Raw genomic sequence first — 20,972 nt, forward strand, 5'->3', positions numbered from 1 at the left:
AATAATTAGAAGTATGTATATTGATTGTATTATTCTGTTTTAATTATTTCTCCAGAAAACCGAACGACATGACTGACGGCCGAACGCCGACTAGTTCAGTCTGAACAACAAACGCTACGTCCAAGTCAGAGCTGCCAACTTTGATTTTTATTTCTGCGTTCGGTATAAATAATTTAAGGCCAGCTTTTATATTAATTGGTTAGTATTCAAACATAAATGATTGACCATATTGTAAACATAATTTCGTAATAATAAAAAGCATTTAAAAATCAAAAAACATAAATGATCAGTATTAAATATAAAATGGTAAATTTTATTTTGACAAATAACCAGTATTTCTTTTCGGTTGGGTAGACATAAGGCGAAATATGTTTAAACAAATTGAGATTTTCGTAAATGTTAAGGCGAGAAAAGAAATTTTGAAGAATATCGATATGATTTAGTCATCTCCAACCATTGATGTATAATACACATAGATGGGCCCTGACGTGTGATTTTGGTCGGAGATCTTGTCTTCACTAACTGAGGGGTGCGGGGGGCTTATCTAGCGGGGAAGTTGGGAAAAAAATGTTTTTTTTCCTACGACGCAGCGGTACCTACCTACCTACTAACAGAAACTGTGCATGCGCCATGTATTTTGCATGCGCCAAAAGGGAGACCAGTATAAGACGTGAGGGCGGATCTAGTGTATTATACATCAATGTCTCCAACGAAGAAAATATATGAACAGGTTATGCCTTTATTTATTTATAAATGGAGACAAAGGAAGCCAAAAAAGTGTAAAAACCACGCATTTTTTTAAGCGCTCATATCTCGTAAACGATCACCAACCAAAAAAAATTATTAATATATTCGAATTCAGTGGGTCAAACTTAGTAAAGATTGGTTAGTCTCCGCTCTGGTGACTTTTTTTGTTGCTCAGTGTTATTATTATATACCATTGACGTTATACCCTCACTTGTTATACTTGTCTCCCTTTTGGCGCATGCAAAATACGTGACGCATGCACAGTTTCTCTTAGTAGGTAGGTAGGTACCACTGCGTCGTAGGGAAAAAAACCCAACTTCCCCGGTAGATAAACCCCCCGCACCCCTCAGTGAAGACAAAATCTCCGACCAAAATAACACGTCTGGGCCCATCTAGTGTATTATACATCAATGTTTTATACCGACCATTTTGTTTCGATGATTACATTCCAAATGTGAATTGCTACCAGGATAACCGCCGCTACGAAAATCGCTCACGCAGTTTCCTGTAACACAGAAAACTGTCTAAATATTGCTCAAAGCTAACCAAATCTCGTATAAAATGGTATTTGTTGAGCAATATTTGGGTAGTTTTCCTGTGCGATTTTCGTAGCGGCAGTTATCCTGGTAGCGAGCGATTCACATTTGGGATGTAACCCGTTTACCAGCCATTTTATTTTTACTAGTTTCTCTTATCACGTGTAGCCACTAAACCTAACCTCCATTTATTCTAACTCACTAGTATATTTTTTTTATTCGGTTATGCTTTATGCTTCAATCAAGGGACGCGCTACAAATGTTAGCCATGTAGTTACTGGCCACGTTAATTTAAAATAACAAGACAAGAATAATTGATAAAAGCAATGTCAGTAAATTTAAACATTTTTTAGCCTATACAGGGTTGTAATAAAAATTGAGTTGTATCAGTTTTTTTTGGATCAATGTGACTCTTAGGCGCCATTATCGCGACGGCCTCACTCAAACCCAAACGCAACGCATCATCGTAACGTGCGCAGTGGGTTCATGAAATCTACATATGTACAGTTCGCTTAGATAAGCGAACCGATAATTTCAGCTTTCAATAATTTACATTTATCAAATTTTAATACTTTCTACACGCAACAGATTACTCTAACTAAAGCCAATATTTTACGACACATTTGAAAGCAGTTTTCAACCATTTTAATCGCACAGTAGGATGACAAACAGGACATGAGGATATTAAATTAATAAAAAGACCTTTATAATAATCGATAACGGTTTATTCTTCTGATAAAGCAAAAAATAAATTAAAAAAAAAAAGGTAAGCAAATTTATGTTGTATAAACGGTGCATTTAATAAAACAGGCGAACTGGAAAAGGAAACAAGCAAAATTATTACAGCAAGGTGGTCGATAATTGAGAACAAATTACAAAGTGTATTCGACCACCAGAAAAGTGATTTGAGTCGAACAAAAGTAAAAAAGAAAAAATAATATCGGGACACGGTTACATACCTCAGCGGCAATAACTCTGCTATAATCTCCCGCTGCTATATGCTTCACCTCACATACTTACCATGAGTGAACTCATGTGGGTACAAATTTATGCACAGGGCACAGGTATTATATTATTATATATTATACAAAATAGCATAAAATGTTACACAATGTTTTGGCACTTGAATAAGAACACAAAGTTATCATACAGAATGTTATATATCAAAATTAATATGAAGCAGAAAACATGTCATGTTAGAAATCAATTATGTAATCATTTTTGAATAAATAAGCCAAGGGTGGCAAATAAGTTTTATGCAAGTGTGCCAACATAGCGACGCTTAAAATTAATTTTATCTCCTGAAACTTTTACAAACCTTGTTCACTTTCTTAAACGTGGGTTTCTTCATTATAAAACATGTATATTATTAATGATTCACTATCAGATGCACCAGCAACTTTTTCTAAATAGCTATGTTTGCCAAAATACAAAGTTCTCTTTTCATTTGTAGCAAATAAATTTAATAATATTTACATATATTGTCTTTTTTGCACTCACAAAATGGGAGAAATGTTCTTTTTTATATATGTACATAGATAACATACCATGTCAATATTTTTAATTACCAGTTAGGAACTATTATAATCCGAGTATAAAAATACAAATCTTAACCGAAATATATTTAAATAAGTTGCTTTGATGAGAAAATTAAAAAAAAAAGCAAAATTTCTATAATAAAGGGGAAAATACACATGAGATGCAAAATCTAGCACTCGTGCCACCTATTTGCCACCCATGGCGTAAAGCAATGGAAATATAAATTTACATTCGGAAACATAAAAATTAATATATGGCAAATTCATCATAGAAAAAATATCAATCGAAATATACGTATAAAGTATCCATATTGTATTCCATTTTTAATCATCGGTGAGATTTGTCAGCACTCACAAAATTGTACTTACCCATTTGTGACAAAAAGACATAATATATATATATATATATATATATAGGTTATTAACTTCAGCAACTGGAAAATAAAAGAGTTCAAACACAAAGAAAATAATGCAACAGGTAAATTTTGGTAAAACATGTGTTGTTTTATAATATATATATATACGTTTACAAATACAAGTATGGTTTTTAGAATCACTTAAAACTAATTTTACAATAAAAAATATTTTCAAAGGGAGACATCTTTTAAGCATATATACATATATATATGTAAATATATATATATTTATATATTTTCATTTAATATAATAATTATAAAATGAGTGGCGACTATAATGACAGAAATGCATTTATGGAAATATATATTCATATATATATACATTTATATATGCATATACATATATATATATTTAGTATATAGATGCAAAACCAATTTGTACACAAAACAATATTAATCGGCACGTTGTAAAGTTGATTTACCTTTGTGACGGGGATAGAGCTGACGGTCCCGGGAAGCCGCGTCTGGTTTCCAGACCCACCCGTTTCGGCACTCTCACCCCACACCAAGATTATTACGTCTATAATTACTAAATGCATTCAACTTCATGTACAAATCAATCCAAAAATTGTATTAAATAGCATCGATTTCAAATTAAAACGAGACATAATCAGCATTACAGATCAAATTGTTAAAATAAAAAATAAACAATACTCATTCACCTATGTATTCCTATATATATATATATATATGTATGTATTCCTGTTCGATTTCTGGAATAGTAATAATAAAAAAAATACTGACTAACGAATAGGACGACCAGCGACACACAAAACGTGAAACTATTATACAATTTTTTTTTTATAAAACGAAATTTTTTTATATAAAAGAATGTTGTTTTTTTCATTTTTAACATAAGTGATAAACGTACGATTTTCTATTTTCACATTTCAATCGGAGAAAATTGCACTGCAAAATGAATTGCCATTTACTACTTTGCATTGCAATGTTTCAACGTAAATACAGTTCATATTAAGTGAAATGACAAAAATGGTTAGATAAAGAGATAGTGCAACATCTTTTTAGACCTTACCGTAGTGAAGGTGTTACGTGAACGTTACACAGACCTCTCTCTCTCTCTCATCTCATATTCTTAAGTAACGCTCGTACCTAATATCTCCTAAAAAACATAGGTAAGCAGAGAAATGCATCGGAATAATAACAATACAGTAAAAAAACATCAATGAACTGCAATGTAGCGTATTGCGCTTTCATGCTGGATGCAAAAAAATTGACTTGAACAGTTGTATCGGCAGATGTCTCCTCTCGATCTGCACAGTCGTTATACAAAAAAAAAAACTTTTTAGGCTAATGACTCGTGTGCAATTGTAAAAAAAAAATTAACAACTCTAACCTCATGTCGTATAGTAATGAAAAAACTACATTTACTTAAACATATCATTTTAAAATAGTGGGGGGGGGCGTGGGCGGGGTTTCTTAAATAAATAACGATTGTTATTCTGATACGGAAAATAATAATAGTAAAAAAAGAAAAAAATTAACAATTCAATTGACGTGGTGTATAAAACAATATTATATAATTCATTGAATTGATAAACAAGTTTTATATATATATAGATATATATGTGTGTATACTATTAATAACAATACAAGATTTTCACATAAGGTAGACGAAAAACGGCAAAGTTATAAAATCGAGTTAATTAAACATTGATATTTTTGGTCATCGGCGTACAGCACACAATGAATATTTAAATTATGAAATGGAACAATCAATTGAGTTTTATTTTTGTGTTTTTTTTTTCTCAGTATATGTGGATGTAGCTCTTCCCTGCTCAACGATTTTCACACACATAGAATCTGAAAACATGACGAAAAAACCAAAGGCATTGTATACAGATTACACACAAAATCATATATATAATTAATTATAAATACTTCATATATATTATAAATAAATATCAGTGCCTAACTCGTAAAAACTACATATCAAAAAATGTATATATATGTTCATATTATTTTATATCTTGTCATCACGAAACAAAGCAGGAAGTGTCAAAAAAAAAAAAGGAAAAAAAATAAATATATATATGTATGTATATGTATATAAAAATTAAAGACATAATATAATAATAATAATAATAATACAAAAAATTAGCATAAAATAGCAGAAAATTCAAAAATATTTCATATACATTAGAAATGTTAAAAGGCATTTAAAAATATATATATGTACGTATACCAGTTTATTATATAAATATTACGTTCATTGCAAAAATTCATAAAAGAAATAATAGTAATAATAATTAAAATAAAAAACATATAAACGTCTGAGGGAATTCCTGTTGAATTGCACAAAATCGACATATTCAAAAAATGTGAACAAACATATATACACAATATATATATGTATATATATATATATATATATATATATATATATATATATATAAGCGTTAAAAAAAGTCGACAACAGTCGACAAAAATCTCTTAGAAATCATATCGTAAAAAGTATAGAGAAAAGCAGGGATGTGCAAGTAAAATTCACAAATTAACCTACGAAATGTACTCGGCACAATCATATATCAATATATGTATATGCATATGAACACATGGGTATGATTAAAAAAAATATATATGCAATACGAATGTATGCAGTACTATCGAAAACAACTTAATGCTATCGGGAAGAAAACAGAAACTAGGCCTAATCTCCATAGCTAATACGAAAGTATCGACAGATAGATATATGTATATATATACGGATATTTATATATTTTGATATAGATGGACGTGATCGCACTCACCTAATTAAAAGGATTTACTGCTGCTGATCAGGCGGCGCGGGATGCGACTGGTGGGCGTTGTACCCCTGGTAGGAGCCGAAGTTGGGATAGTGTTGCTGTTGTTGCTGTTGCTGCTGCTGCTGCTGCTGCTGCTGGTACGGCTGCTGCTGCTGCTGGTAGGGGGCACCTCCTCCGTAGGCGCTGACGCTCACGGACATGGTGGTGGGTGTGCCGGGCCCCGCTCCCACTCCCACTCCCGCCGCCTGTTCACAGTTCGTTACTAGTTTATATACTAGAAAATAATTATCAGAAAGCAATTCTCTTTTACCAGTCAAACGAAACTGAAATATATATATATGCAAGTGATAAGGACCTTGTGTTTCATTTGCGCCTCGATCGCCTCCGCCTCCTTGATCTTGCCCACGTTGCGGTAGTACTCGGCCCACTGGGCGGAGAAGTCGGGTTGGGACTGCGCGCTGCCGGCCGACGCCACGTTAGCTACCGCCGCGCCCACCGCGTTGGCCCCGTTCGCCGACACAACCACCGCTACAATTTTTAATACAACATCTTTAAGCATCATTCTGCCACCTTCACATTAATCAAATACTACTTACTGTACTAGTAGTGAAACGAGTGTAGAAAGTATCATATAACACTGACACTAGTGTTTAGCATATTATGCTTTCGAGCTGAGTTCCCACTAGTTGCTGTTCATCAGACCTTTACCAATTTTTCTGATTTTCATAGAAACAGTTCCTATAAATTGGTATTTCCTTTCAAATCTTGAGATTCGCCAATATAATAAAAACTAGTGTTGTACCCGATGAAATATCATCGCATGTGTGTTGGCATCGCAAGTTATTAAATAAAAAATTCTAAAAGAAATGTGTCGGTCCTATGTTTGATCCACACGCGTCTTTTTTTTAAATACCTTATAAATATATTTATCTAGTGTTTTTACCCGGCTTCGCTCAGTATTTGTAATATAAACCGCCTAAACATGGCCAATCTAATAGTAAAAATTTTATTAAATTTATTTGAAAATTCATTTGTTTTTTTATTGAATTGAACATCACGGAATCTACGACCCAAACAAACATACATCCAAAGTCTCTTTCGAAATTATATATTAGAATTAATATTTATATTTAATTATTTAATTTGAAAAAAAAATGGTAAAAACTACCTACATATAAACGATATAAAAATTAATAAATCTTCAATAGATGGCGCTAAATGCTCAGAGACTAATTTGACTAGAGGAAACATTTGTAGCAAACAGTATATATATATAGAAGTTTTTTCTTTCGTAATTATATTCGTACATTTTGTTGGCAGTGGTTTAGCCGTGAAGTACATTTTTATAGTACGGCGAGCGTTATCGCAGATACACAGAATTTCTCAATAGATGTCACTGTGGATGATGTTTGTATTAATTGTGTTAGTACACTCGTAGCTTTGGAGCGATCTGTGAAGGCGAGTTTACATGTTCGATTGAAATAAAATCACAAGTTTTGACAATCGAATTGGATACAAATACATCCAAAACCACTGAGTGTATAACTATATTTTCTACACACTCACACTGACGAAAGTGACCGACAACAATGGGATACAAATTGAGTGTAAAAATTACCATGTGGATTTTGAGCGACAGGCTGTTGACCGACGGTCACTGCCGCTACTTTGCTGAGTTTCTGCTGCTGTTCGATCTTTTCGGCCTCTTGTACGAGACCCATCGATCTAAAACACGAGCACAATACGTCAATTAAAATATAAAGTGACTCAATTGAAAAGTGACTTACGAAAACGACGTAAAAACCTGTAATAGTCTATCCACTGTTGGGAATAGTCGGGTTGGCCGGTGGACGGGTTTATCGGCACCTGCTGAGGCTGTGAGTCCTGCTGCTGCTGCTGCTGCGACGGATGCCACTGTGGACTGTATCCCCACACGGGCACGCCGCTGTTGCCGCCTCCGACAGGACCGCCTCCGGCCGGCGCGCCCTGCCCGCCGCCATAGCCGCCCCCGTAATCGCTGCCTCCTGCACCGTTGCCACCACCGCCGCCGCTAGATCCACCGTCGTTGCCCTGAGCGCTATTGCTATCCACGAAACTAATCGGCTGGAAACACGAAATCGATCAGCATTGGACGCGAATGTAGTTCATTCCGTGCACCGAGGCAGTAGGCGAAATGTTTACAGAAGAACAAAAAAAAACGACAATGAGTGTGTACTGTACAAGCTCTAAGATTAGGAGAGGAGGTAGACGCGTGTATGAGTAAATCTCACGCATACTTCCCTTCCAGTCTGGGATGTTCTCCTGGTACGAGTTCAATTTTCGAGTTTATGCTGTAAGGGCCACCGATGAACAACTATAAGTATGGTAGAACTTAAACTTTCCATATTTGTTATAAATAGCTGAACCCGGCATGCGTTGCATTGCCACAATAACCCATGCAATTCCCGTTCCCATTTGTCGGAAAAATGCAGGCGGCAAACACATTTGAAATTATTCAATTGTTTGCTTATTTTGCCCTAACAACGCAGGTGGCGACGTGAACACATTTGAAATTATTGCGTTCCCATTCTTGAGTGATTTTTTTTTACAGAAACCATCGTGGGCATACACACAATAACTCATGTAAGTTTCATCACAATCAGTTGAATGGTATAAGAACGAATACGTGACAGACAGACAGACATTGATTTTTATATACATATATAGATTTATTTTGAAAGTTATAGCATTCACTGCCTGTCTGGCTATGTGGAATTAATTAATTGAATTTTTATATTTTACCATGCCAACTTTTTCGGTGATGATGCGCTTAGCTGCTTCGACGTTGTCCGGCGTGCCGCGTATGTAGAAAGTGCGAATGCTGCGATTGTTTTGAGTGCGCCTGTCCAGTTCGCAGTGGGCTCCTGACTGAGAATTGATCTGTTTAATGACTTCGCCTCCTAAAAATACAAAAGAAAAAAATGCCAACTTCGCTCAGAATAACGTTGAATGAAAAAATGAAATCCAAATAGACAAAGCTACAAATTTATATGTTAAATACAAACTTAACGTCCTGGGAGCTAAATATACTAAGCCTGTCTGAAAAATAATAATGAATTAGTAACGGCAAATGTTCGCCATCGTGTCTCTCTGTCGACCGAACCGAAGCCTGGAAAAAATTATAAATTAGTAAAATAAACCGTTACAAACTTACAACGCCGATTCGACAACGGAGAAGATGGGGCTCTGCGCACATAAAAATAAGAAAGAGAGAAATGATCTTAAGATTGTATGTATTTGTGGGTGTGTGTCTCACCGCGGCCGATAATGATTCCGCACTTGATGTTGGTGACCGTAAAAGACACCTCAATCTTATTGTCCTGAGGACCCCCCCAGGAGCCGTAAGATCCACCGCCTCCGCCACCTCCACCACCACCTCCGGGACCACCCGAGTCTCCGTTTCGCGGTGGACCTCTCTGGCCAGGCTGTCTACTGCCGTCTTGCTCGCGTCTCTACAAAAGACAAAACGAAAAATCAAATCAAACGTGTGTGCATGTTAAATTAATAAAAAAAGAAAAAACGCCAACAATCAACAGAATACTTCATATCAGTGCACTATATATTGTATAATATATACATATGATATATATGGATACATGTATCCCAAAATGGCACGTTTATATCCTTTGAATATATAGTATATATATTTACGCTCGAAACATCCTTCAGTTTAATAAGTAATTGTATAATTGTAGTTTTTAAGATATATCCATATAAAACTCACATTCACACTCTCAATGAGATCAGTTATCATCTGGCGAGCTTGATCTACTTGGTGATGATTGCCTTGTAGAAAACATCTAGAAATCAAATAAGACGTTTACAAACAAACAAACAAACAAAACAGAAATAAAGAAAAAAAATCCAGATGGACCGAAACAAGTTAATTATAAGTAAGTCAACAGAGAAAAAAGTTTAATTTTGGATCAAAAACATGCATGTTAAATGAAAATTAATGAAATGAAAATTTCTTCAAAATCAATTATCGATATTAAAAAATGTGAAAATAAATCTAGCAAGAGATATTACAATCCTGCGACATAAAAAGTTCAAATGGCACGGACCTTCTGTCCCCGACTGCTTCCATGTGGAGTTGGTGAAATTGCACCCTCGCTCCCGTCTCGGCTTGAATTTTCTTAATCATATCGCCTCCTTTACCAATTACGACGCCAACTGCATTTTGCGGCACCAAAACCTTTACAAATACATATACTTTACGCATATTGTGACGAGTTACACCAGCCTCGTCACAATATGCACACAAACACACACAAACGAACAAACAGCGACACGGTATCAAAAAAAAAATACAAATTCTGTTATGTCTTCAGCACTATGAACTATGATGATTAAAGATGATTTTACACACAAAAAATCTAACTGACAATTCAAAAATTCAAAAGAAGAAAAATACAAACAAACACCTGAATATAGTGCACTGATATGGTAATAATAAATTTAATATAATAGAGAATATGTAAGTATATATATATATTTTATGTTTTAGTTTCTTTTTTTTTTGTTTTACCTCGTGTCCTTCAGGATTACTTTGCTGATCAAAGTCATCTCCGTTACCACCCCAAGGTGCTGAATTATTGCCGAGGGCTTTGTTGTGACCACCACCACCACCACCGCTGCCGCCGCCACCACGTGGTCCACCGTACTGCGATTCTTTTTCAGCTATAAGTTCACAAACCAATTGCTTGGCATGTTCGACTTTTTGAGGATCGCCCGTAATCCGCAGAGGTTTTTCCTAAATATATCGAATCAAAATTTCAAAGAAAATACTACAACATTGTTAAATAGCAATTTACTTTTAGTTGAGACATATACATACAAATTCAGGATTCGGTCCGTCTTGTATGACGACCATTTTAGCTCCAGACTTCTCTTGTAATTGTTTAATAGTCTCTCCACCCTTGCCTATAATCAAGCCAACTTTTGGGCCAGGTATCATTATTTCTTCCTAAAAATTAATACAGAAATAATGAAAATAATTACATTTGTACATAAAATAAAAAAGTAAAAAGTACACGGAACAAAAATTACTTTGCAAATATGATTTTGGCCCATTCTCTGCTGAGGGGGGCCGTTATCGGGAGGACCTCCGTCGCGTCCTCTCTGGTTTACAATAGAATTAACCATATCCCTAAAAAAAAAAATACACACACGCACACGTTAATTAATAACAAACTAAATTCATCAGTTGAAAAAAAAAAAAAAAATGAACCCCGTTACAACTAGCGAGTGTATAGTTTTACAAATGACTAGCCACAGATTTAATTCATACTAGAAAAAGACATACTTCGCTCTAGTGACGGCTTCGCGGGATCCCGTCAACGTGCAGACTCTGTCAGGTTGACCGCCCGAATCGGGAGCCATCTGAATTTTGCATCCGCTTTCGGCCTGCAATCGCGAGATCTGCTCACCTCCACGGCCTATAACTAAACGCACACGCACACACGTTCGAAACATTAGAAATAAGTTCAGAGAAGGTCGCAGATGTGACACGTGTGTGTGTGTATTTACTGTTGTGTATACTCACTGAGGCCGACCATTTTGTCCGGCACTCTAATATAGTCGTTGATATTTTGCTCGGGGAGTATTTGCTGTCCCATGTTTCCGGGCGCGCCTGGCATTCGTGCACCGACTCCGACGCCAGCTACAGCACCACTGCAATGAAGATATCGCGTCAGTAAGTAAATGACAAATTTAGGGGGGCGCACTTACCGGTTGCGCTTCTACAGATTTTTTTTTTTTTTTTTTTTTTGTTTGTTTGTTTGTTATTATGCGACTACATGAGCAATCTGGAAAAATCATCCGTTCATCAATAAATTTGCCTAACTAGTAAATTTGTTAACTTAACTAACGGTCGGGAACCTATGGCTCGGTAGCCGCATGCAGCTCTTTGTATGAAAATCTGTGGCTTTCATTGATCACTAAGCTCTAATGTTTTTATTTTTTTTTTCGAAATGAGGTACATTTCTAAACTGTCACAATAAAGATGCCACACGAATAATAGCAATTACAAAATCTAAAGTTGCAAGGAAAACACATACAACTTTATACAAAATAAAATCATATAAATGAAATCACACATTATAAAACGTTAATAATTTGGCTCTCTCGGCTGCAAAAAGGTTCCCGACGCCTGATTTGCACATTATGAAACAATATATACATATACAAAATCAATGCACATTCCCTATTACAACTTTCCACATCCCGTAAACCAAACTTTGCAATAAATTCGCAATAAATAAAAACAATCGAACCATACGCATTCGACTGGTAGAACGGTTCCAATTTACACACGGAACTGTCAGCTTTAAGAGCAACTCAATATTGCGGATTCAAAACTCCAGCTGACCGACAATCATATGAATTATTCAAACACTTGGCTTGAAGAGCCATCGCAAAAGCATCGACTTTCGAATTATTCTACCAACGGATCCAACGTTTAATATCTAAAATAAAGATTCCAAATTATAAATTAAATTATTATTGTTGTTATTTCGATCGGCGATGAAAAATTTGATTCTAATTCTCATTATAAAAGAAAAATAGAAAGAGAGAAAAATAAAAACAAACAAACCCCATATTTCCGGGAGTAGACTGGTACTCTCCCGATCCGTCGAACCCTGCCAACTTTTTGGAGCTTGGAACTTGTGCGTCTTCAAGGGGTCGTTTGCTTCCACCACTGTCAATCTTTGCTGCGACCTGAAACGACAGTCGTCGACGTCAAAAAAACACTGGAAACTGTGTATGTGTATGTATCCTTCAGGGAATGTGGAGAATTCGTCAAATGATGTGTGTGTTTGAGCGTAACCGTAGCCAGACAGTTACAACAACGAAACGAGTCGTCGTTTAAAAATCGAACGGTGGGTATGTTGCATATTTTTGCAACACGATGGAGATGGTAAAACATTTGCACAAAAATTAATAAGCTCCAACCGACGACTGACTTTATTGTTGCAAATACGACTCACTCTGCGAATAAGTTTTTTCTTCATGACAGCCAAAGAGGCGATCCGGCAGAAAGTGCTATAGATGAAATTTGATTGTGTGTTTGTTACGAGACTTGTGATGCGACAAATGTGACACGTCCTGGCAGAGTGTATTATATCGTATATAAACTAGATAATGCCAGACGTTACAACTGAGCGGGGGGGGGGGGGGGCCTTCATCTAAACGATCGATTTTGTCTTGGATTTGCATGATGTCATCATCAAATCATTCGTCTCCGAGTATCGATATTTTTTATGGTATCGAAATACATTTCATACTGCAAACAGCTGTGAAATAAGAAACGACTTCATATCAAGACAAATATGCTTATAATTAGTTGGCTAATCGCACGTAGATTGCCAATTGCAATAACAGCAGTGTACCTGGTCGATTCTTAGTTTGGATTAGCCAAACTCTCGAAAACTTCATCCATTGTTACTACGTACATAAAGTAAAAAGTTGAAGCAAAAATGCAGAGGAATTTCTATTCTAAACAAGAACAACCGCACATCACTGTTCTAATAAAAAAAAAAAAACCACACTGTACATAACCAAGTACAAAATAAACAACAAACGCATGAACACATAAAGCGCGCATGCGTTAGGAAATAATGCCTGAAATGTGCGGTAGGAATTTCTATATTATATGATAAATGTTTTCAAAGAGTATCATTTCACAATAATGTCAACAATGAATGCGAAGTGAAACTGTTACAATATTGAGTTATGTATTAAACTTAATTTTATTAAAAAAAAAGTCACGCCCCCATATTGTATTGTTGCTTAGAGGTGGGTTCATGATCCAAATGAGAGGCCAAAGTCGCTTCACAGCATTTATTCAACGATTCGCGAGGTCCACACGGAACCACTGCTCACTGCAGAATATCTGATCTACCGCGTGTACCTCCTGATAAAGGACAAGTTGCACAGCACAGCTTCCCCGATCCATTAGTGCGTAAAGGTTTACCCTGGCGAATCTATAACTCGCCCAGGTCTGTAACTACTCCAGCGTATTCTTTGTTCTAGCCTCCTAATCCAGGGTCTCTATTGTTCACCTACAAATCCAGTGGATACTTTCTCTCATGTTCTCACATTACAGTATCATCGGTTGAAGTAATCCTTACTAGGTGTAAATGCTTCGGTACGTACATACAAATATTAGGATAATAATAAAAGCAAACAAAAACCAGTTTCACGTGTTTTATACTTAATTTCAAGTCGTCGTCAGTTAGCTATTCTCCATCGTACTACAGATACAATTAAAAAAAAACTGAGATATCCCGCCATAAACGATCAGTACGAGACTCACCGTTCACATTCACAATTGACAATATGTATTGTAATAAAGATTATACATATGTATGTGTATTTGTTAACAAGCAATCTACAACGTTGTTAACCCTTTGAGTGCTGTCGTCTTTTCTGTTGAAAGCTCGCCACGCTGAAAATTTCGCCAACATTTCCAACTAGAATTATTTAGAAATCCAATAGTAAGCGGGTATAAAAATTGTAGCTAATCCAAACAAACTCTAGATAACTACCGCCAAGGATTTCGAGTTTTGTAATGGTGTGTTTTTAGACTCACTAATATATCTTGCAACAATATAAAATAAGCAAAAGAAATCTAGTAATGAATGTATTTTTCCAAAACTACTTCCATCTTCTCCATTTGTGTTAAAATGTAATGCTCACAATTTAAAATACTCAGCATTTAGGGATTTCCATCGCGTAATTCTGCTATGGTTATAAACTCAGAAATTCCCGTGTATGCGAGTCTTTATAAACGTTAACGAATGACACGGATTACATTTTCAATGCTACATTTAAAAGCTTAGCAGGTAGTATTCTTGTTTACTTCGTACATGGAAAATTTACAATTCTGTGGACTTGTTGGCAAAATGCCGATCGGCGTTGGTCAGCATTCAAAGGGTTAAGCTGTTAAATAATCAAAATTATATTGGTTAAAATGTTTTACCAGTTATATTTAATTTAGTTTAAAATTTATAATTATAATTTAGCTAGTTGCCGACGTACAATTATTTCAATTGTATCAATTCTAAAATTGCTTAATGACATTCAAAGTTGAAGAAACAGTTTTTGAAGAAAAAAATCATATGCGTTTTGACTAGTGAAAGTTTAAATCAGTTGCGATTAAAATGCCGGAGTGTGTGTTTATTTACATATATACAATATATTTAACATAAATATTATGTTTAGTATTAAGTACCTACATATCATTGTTTGTATACAAGAATATTTGCAGATATGAATTGCTCGCTTGACATTATTTTTACAGGTCAAATTTTAATTTGTTCGCAATAAATTTTCGTTCACAATTAAATAATCGTTTGAGGCATTCATCGTATTTTTTTGCAACTGATAATTATTGGTTCAATTCGATGGTTGGTTTAAAACCTGAATTATACATACACATATTCGATATTAACGCCTCCATTAGTCTCACAATACCCATATTCAAAGGTGTGTGTGTGTGTGTGTGTGCGCGTTAGATTAACCACATCGTAAAGGAATCCCCATTTCACATAAAAAGGTTTTTCCACCCTCTTTTAATATATGTATGTATGTATGTACAGGTGTTGTTTAATAATACAAAGTTAATCCAAAACAATCGTCTTGTTTTTCAATTGAAAAGTTCATCGGTGTCATCACCAAAGGGGCCACCATTGAGGGCCAAATTCAACTGAAAATTATGCTAAACTGAAACTTGTTTTGCATTTCTAAAAACGAGTTTGCTTTTTTATACAATTTTTTTATTTGAATATATGTACAATACAAGTCGACTTGTTGGTTCTATCTATCCATCATTGGTTTTGTTCAAATAATTCGAAATTCCATCTTAATTTGAACACTTCTTGATGCAACGTCTTGAAGAACTGTGGAAATTTTACGACTTGCAATTCGGCCAATTTTGACTAAACTTAAATTTGATTGCTTACTTATGGATTTGAACAAACATTTTCAATTCTTATTTGGATCGAGCATCATCGATGTATATTTTCGAGCGGTTCTAATAGTCTCACCTACAAAATTAGCGCCTGAAATTAAAACGAATCTTTCGTGATGGTGGTAAATACGTATCGTGGAAAGTTTTACCTGTTATCAAATTAAAAGAAAATAATATATTTATTAGTAATCTAATTATGGTTTTTTTTTGCAATCTCTGATGTTGTCTGTATACACAGTATCACGGCAGATAAGTGAGTGCCCCAAACTGGATTATGAACCGATTTTGCATATTGTGTGGTGAGCGGGATACAGAAACACTTGTTAAATCGTGACGAGTCGTCAACGACATATGAAGTATCCGCTACAATTCTCAGAATCCGGACGAGAGCGTGAGACTTAAAACTGTACATGTCTAGACAATAGATATATAAATGGATCGGGGAAGCTGTGGTGAGCAACTTGTCCTTTATAGGGAGATACACACGCTATATCAACGTTATTCTGGAGCGAACGCTGGCTACGTGTGGACCTTCAATAAATGCTGTGAAACGACTTTGACCTTTCATTTTGATCCTGAACTCACCCCTACGCAACAATATCTACAAATGGAAGTTCGAAACAATTTTTAATTAATAATTTTTTTAGGTAAAAATCAAGAACAGCGTCCCTTATTAGTGACGCTATTCTTGCGAATAGCGATGCTATTCTTGGTGTTTACCTGTAATTCACTATCATTCGGATCCACAAAGTTGCTTGATGAACCACAAACAATTCGTTTGAAAACTGTTTCAGCACAAGTTGCGGATGAAAAATTATTATTCCCAAGAAATTTAAGCGTTTTTTTTTGCACTGGCAATACTGACATGGTGTCAAATATAGATGCTGACCCTGACAGGAAATCATCAGAACTTGTTTTTAAAAATTTATTTCACTCCTCCACCATTGTATTTTTGATGGTAATCGCAAATAGCATATTGATTTTTGTTGGTGGGTGATCGTTTACGAGATATGAGCGTTTAAAAAAATCCGCGATTTTTACAGTTTTTTGGCTTTTGCGGTCTTTAACTCAAAATTTAGGATTGTTACGCTCAAAGTGAGTATTGGAATCAATAGTCAGATATTTTTCCTATTAATTGTTATATTTCATTGCTTTAAAATACTTCTAATTAATTGTCTAGCGAATTTTAAAAGTCAAAAATGGCATATAATCCACCTCACAGAGTACAGCGGTCGGACTACATGCCATCTCGCTTGCCCTAACATATTACGCGATACAACCATATTTACAACGAAAGCATTTAAATTGCAATTACCGGTTTAGTTAGTACGTTTAGATAAAAAAAAAAATATTGAGATAGAAAACCAATCCTTATAAACGTGGTGAAATAAAAAATTTGCCAAATAAATGAAAAATAGCACGGAAAAAAAATCCGTAAAAAAAAATATATTTTTGACTTTTAAAATTCGCTAGACAATTAATTAGAAGTATTTTAAAGCAATGAAATATAACAATTAATAGGAAAAATATCTGACTATTGATTCCAATACTCACTTTGAGCGTAACAATCCTAAATTTTGAGTTTAAGACCGCAAAAGCTAAAAAACTGTAAAAATCGCGGATTTTTTTAAACGCTCATATCTCATAAACGATCACCCACCAACAAAAATCAATATCATATTCGAATTCAGTGGGTCAAACTTAGTAAAGATTGGTTAGTCTCCGCTCTGGTAACTCAAAAACGTGATTTTTTGTTGCTCAGTGTAATTATACAATATTAGTGGCCTGAGTGCACATAATTGTGCACTCGGTAAAATATCCTCGTTTAATTTGTTTTTATCGGCCGATCATGTGAACGAAGTGATATGCCGCGTCTCTTTCCACGTTATACTATTCCAGGGGGAGAAAGAGAGATGGAGCATGGTAAGCGAGTACTCTGTAAACTCTCACCAAGTGCTGTCTCTTTCCATGACATACGATTCCAAGGGTAGAAAGAGAGATGGAGCATGATGTTCACAGCGAGCATTTTGTACACACGCATGCACACATTAGTTAATTATTATTACGATAAGTACGTATACATTACAAATTACTACTGAATAATTTTAAACTTTTATTGTACTGGCAATACTGACAGGGCGACCATGTTGGATTTTACGTTAAATATCAGGGGACGCTATTATTGGTACGGGCTCTTTGAACGAATGAAATTCGACTAAAATCAGTGAATGCGCGTTTGTAAACGTTTTTCGGTCGCTCGTTCGTATGAATATAAATTTAAAATTTTATAAATACGATTGATGGTAGTCGTTTCGATGAATCGAAAAGGGCAAAAGTCCACATCTGGATCAATGGCTGTTCAGTGTGTGTATTTGACGTATGGACCAGTACGCCAGTATTGCCAGTGCAAAAGAAAACGGTTTGAATTAATTTTTCACTATTATTATACGGTTCGGTGATTACTAGTCAAGTGTGAACCGGTCACAGGACAAACGGTCCCTCTAGATCGGTCACACTAAAACTGGTCACACCAGAAAATTAGTCACGAGAAAACTGGTCACACCCAAAAATTAAAAATTTGTCGAATCTTTAGGCGTGACCAGATTTTTTGTGACTAATTTTCTGGTGTGACCAGTGTGACGGGTGATCACGTGTGACCGATCTAGAGCGACCGGTTGTCCTGTGACTGGTTCACATATGACTAGTAGTCCGTTTACCTATTATACGTACCTAAACAATATTTAGAATTTTAAACAATCATATTCATTACACACTATTAAAATTTTGTTGCTCCAAATCTGACTTTTTTTTTTTTATCTAAACGTAATAATTCTATCGGTAAGTCTTTTAAATTTTAATAATGTGTAATGAATATGATTGTTAAAAATTCAAAATATTGCACAGGTATGTATCATAGTGAAAAATTAATTCAAGCCGTTTTTTTTTTTTGGTAATACTGGCAATACTGGCGTGGCGTCCATACGTCAAATACACACACACACTGAACAGCCAGCGTCTGGGATCTGAACATTTTGCAAGCTCTCTTGGTGAACCACAAACGAGTGAAAACAAACAAAAACCGGCGTGGCGGCCATTTTGGATCTAACGTCAAATACATACACACACACGCTGAACAGCCCCTGACCCTGGGTCTGGACTTTTGCCTCGAAAAGTACATTAGTACAAAATAATTCCATAGGGGGAGCGGGAGTGAGGTGGGCGGGGGGGGGGGGGATAGTACTTTAAAGAGCGAATGACATCGGTCGGCGGTGTTTGAGAGTCGACCTTGAAGGCGAATTTAAAATTGCGAATGGCGAGCGGTGGCGGACGAAGAGCTAGAGGGGAGCATCGAAAAAGAAAATGGAGTCGTTCCCAGGGCAACGAACGCGAAAACAATGGCGGTCGAGCAGTTGGGTGTGGTGGGGGGCGCCAACGTGACCCAGCCTAAGCTGCCCGCCTCGCGCGAGGGGTGGGGTGGGGTGGGGGGGGGACGCCGGGCGGTCGATGGCAGCCGAACATAACCTGTCGCGCTGTGCGCTGTGCGGTGTGCGGTGTGCGGTGTGCGGTGCGCGGTGCGCGGCGTGCGTTTGCGCGACTCGCCCGCCAGATGGGGTGGGAAACGAAGTAAGAAAGTACTCACGAGCTTGGCGCGTTGGACCGCGGCGGCGAAGGCCGGGTTAGCGGAGGCGGCGGCGGCAGCGGCGGCGGCAGCGGCGGTGGTGGTGGCGGTGGCGGCGGTGGTGGCGGGGGAGAACTCGCTCATGGTGCGCCCTCACCGCGTGTAGACTCTTCGCACGCCGCCACTGCACTGCACTGCGGTGTGCCGGTGCAGGGATGCGCCCTCTTCACTAAGACACTCCTTCACTTCTTCACTCTTCGCCTCTTCGCCTCTTCGCCTCTTCGCCTCTTCGCCTTTGCCTCTCGCCTCTCGTCTTCGCCCCGACTCCACTCTGTCTCCGTGTCCGTCCCCGCGGCTCTGCACTCTGCACTCCACACTCCGCCTCCACGAGCACGACGCGACGCGCAGGCCGGCAACCCCCCCTCCGCTACCAACCGCCAACCGCCAACCGCCACATATTTCGAATTATAAAGACGATAACGCGCCGCAAGTTGAAAAATTATAATTCCGAGCAAGACCGCGTCTTACATACATATGTACAAATAATAAGTGGCCGAAATAAATGGTCCGATGATTACTAGTCAAATGTGAACCGGTCGCTCTAGATCGGTCACACGTGATCACCCGTCACACTAAAACTGGCACGAGGAAACTGGTCACACCCTAAAATCGGTCACGAGAAAACTGGTTGACCGATTTTAGGGTGTGACCAGTTTTAGTGTGACGGGTGATCACGTGTGACCGATCTAAAGCGACCGGTTGTCCTGTAACTGGTTCACATATGATTAGTAGTCCGTTTACCAAATAAATATAAGCGATCTAGCAAATAATATTCCATCGTACTTTTTGAAATGCACTTATGATCAATTTTGAGCTAATTTGATCAAATTTGCCAACTTTTTAAAAACTGAAATAATAATAATACTAACTTTTTTATTCCAAACGAATGGGAAAATAGTGCAATCCCCATCGTACATGTAAATGATATATGTATTTATTTATTTATTTTTATTTTATTAATTGAAAAATCAACAGACAGGATGTACAGAGATAGGTATAAAAAACACAAAAAGTAAATAAATAATATATGTAACACCCGAGTCCAATAATAGATTTTTACAAAAATGAAAAAGATAAATATAAGGAAAACAAATTAAAAAGTAAAGAATAAAGGCATGACAAAATATGTAGTACATTGCATAATTAAACTATAGTATTAAAATATTTGGAAAAGGTTATAAGATAGAATATAAGAAGAAATTGAAATTTACAAATATAAAAAACAAATGAAAAAGGTAAATACAAAATAAACAAATGAAATGGAAAGGAATGAAAGCTA

The 20,972-nt window shown here is 36.4% G+C and overlaps 2 protein-coding genes across 13 annotated transcripts in view; both read right to left on the bottom strand.

Moving 5' to 3' along the window:
- The window catches only part of MED25 (Mediator complex subunit 25), a 12,682-nt gene extending 12,580 nt beyond the window's left edge, over positions 1-102 (bottom strand). For all 7 annotated transcript variants that reach the window (XM_077426880.1, XM_077426878.1, XM_077426877.1 and 4 more), the window contains exon 1: positions 1-102. This exon is cut by the window's left edge and continues 179 nt beyond it. The gene's annotated coding sequence lies outside the window, so the exon portion shown is untranslated.
- A 4,595-nt stretch (positions 103-4,697) lies between these two features.
- Positions 4,698-20,065, bottom strand: Psi (P-element somatic inhibitor). 6 transcript variants are annotated; one of them, XM_077428164.1, is made up of 16 exons: positions 19,655-20,065; positions 12,637-12,761; positions 11,587-11,714; positions 11,347-11,485; positions 11,091-11,190; positions 10,879-11,007; positions 10,570-10,794; positions 10,106-10,236; positions 9,766-9,841; positions 9,298-9,493; positions 8,784-8,941; positions 7,807-8,105; positions 7,621-7,727; positions 6,358-6,530; positions 6,006-6,247; positions 4,698-5,058 (listed from the first exon to the last, which is right to left on the bottom strand). In XM_077428164.1, exons 1-15 carry the CDS (start codon positions 19,775-19,777, stop codon positions 6,020-6,022), a joined length of 2,337 nt encoding a protein of 778 aa, XP_077284290.1. In that variant the 5' UTR covers positions 19,778-20,065; the 3' UTR covers positions 4,698-5,058; positions 6,006-6,019. The 6 variants fall into 6 exon arrangements, 4 of the variants coding, with proteins under 4 accessions (XP_077284290.1, XP_077284293.1, XP_077284291.1 ...); XR_013260398.1 differs by having other exon boundaries at positions 4,921-5,058; positions 6,006-6,276; XM_077428167.1 differs by lacking the exons at positions 11,347-11,485; positions 11,587-11,714.
- Positions 20,066-20,972: the final 907 nt, after the last annotated feature.

The sequence above is a fragment of the Arctopsyche grandis genome, chromosome 3 (assembly GCF_051622035.1).
Source record: "Arctopsyche grandis isolate Sample6627 chromosome 3, ASM5162203v2, whole genome shotgun sequence".
Classification (NCBI taxonomy): Eukaryota; Metazoa; Arthropoda; class Insecta; order Trichoptera; family Hydropsychidae; genus Arctopsyche; species Arctopsyche grandis.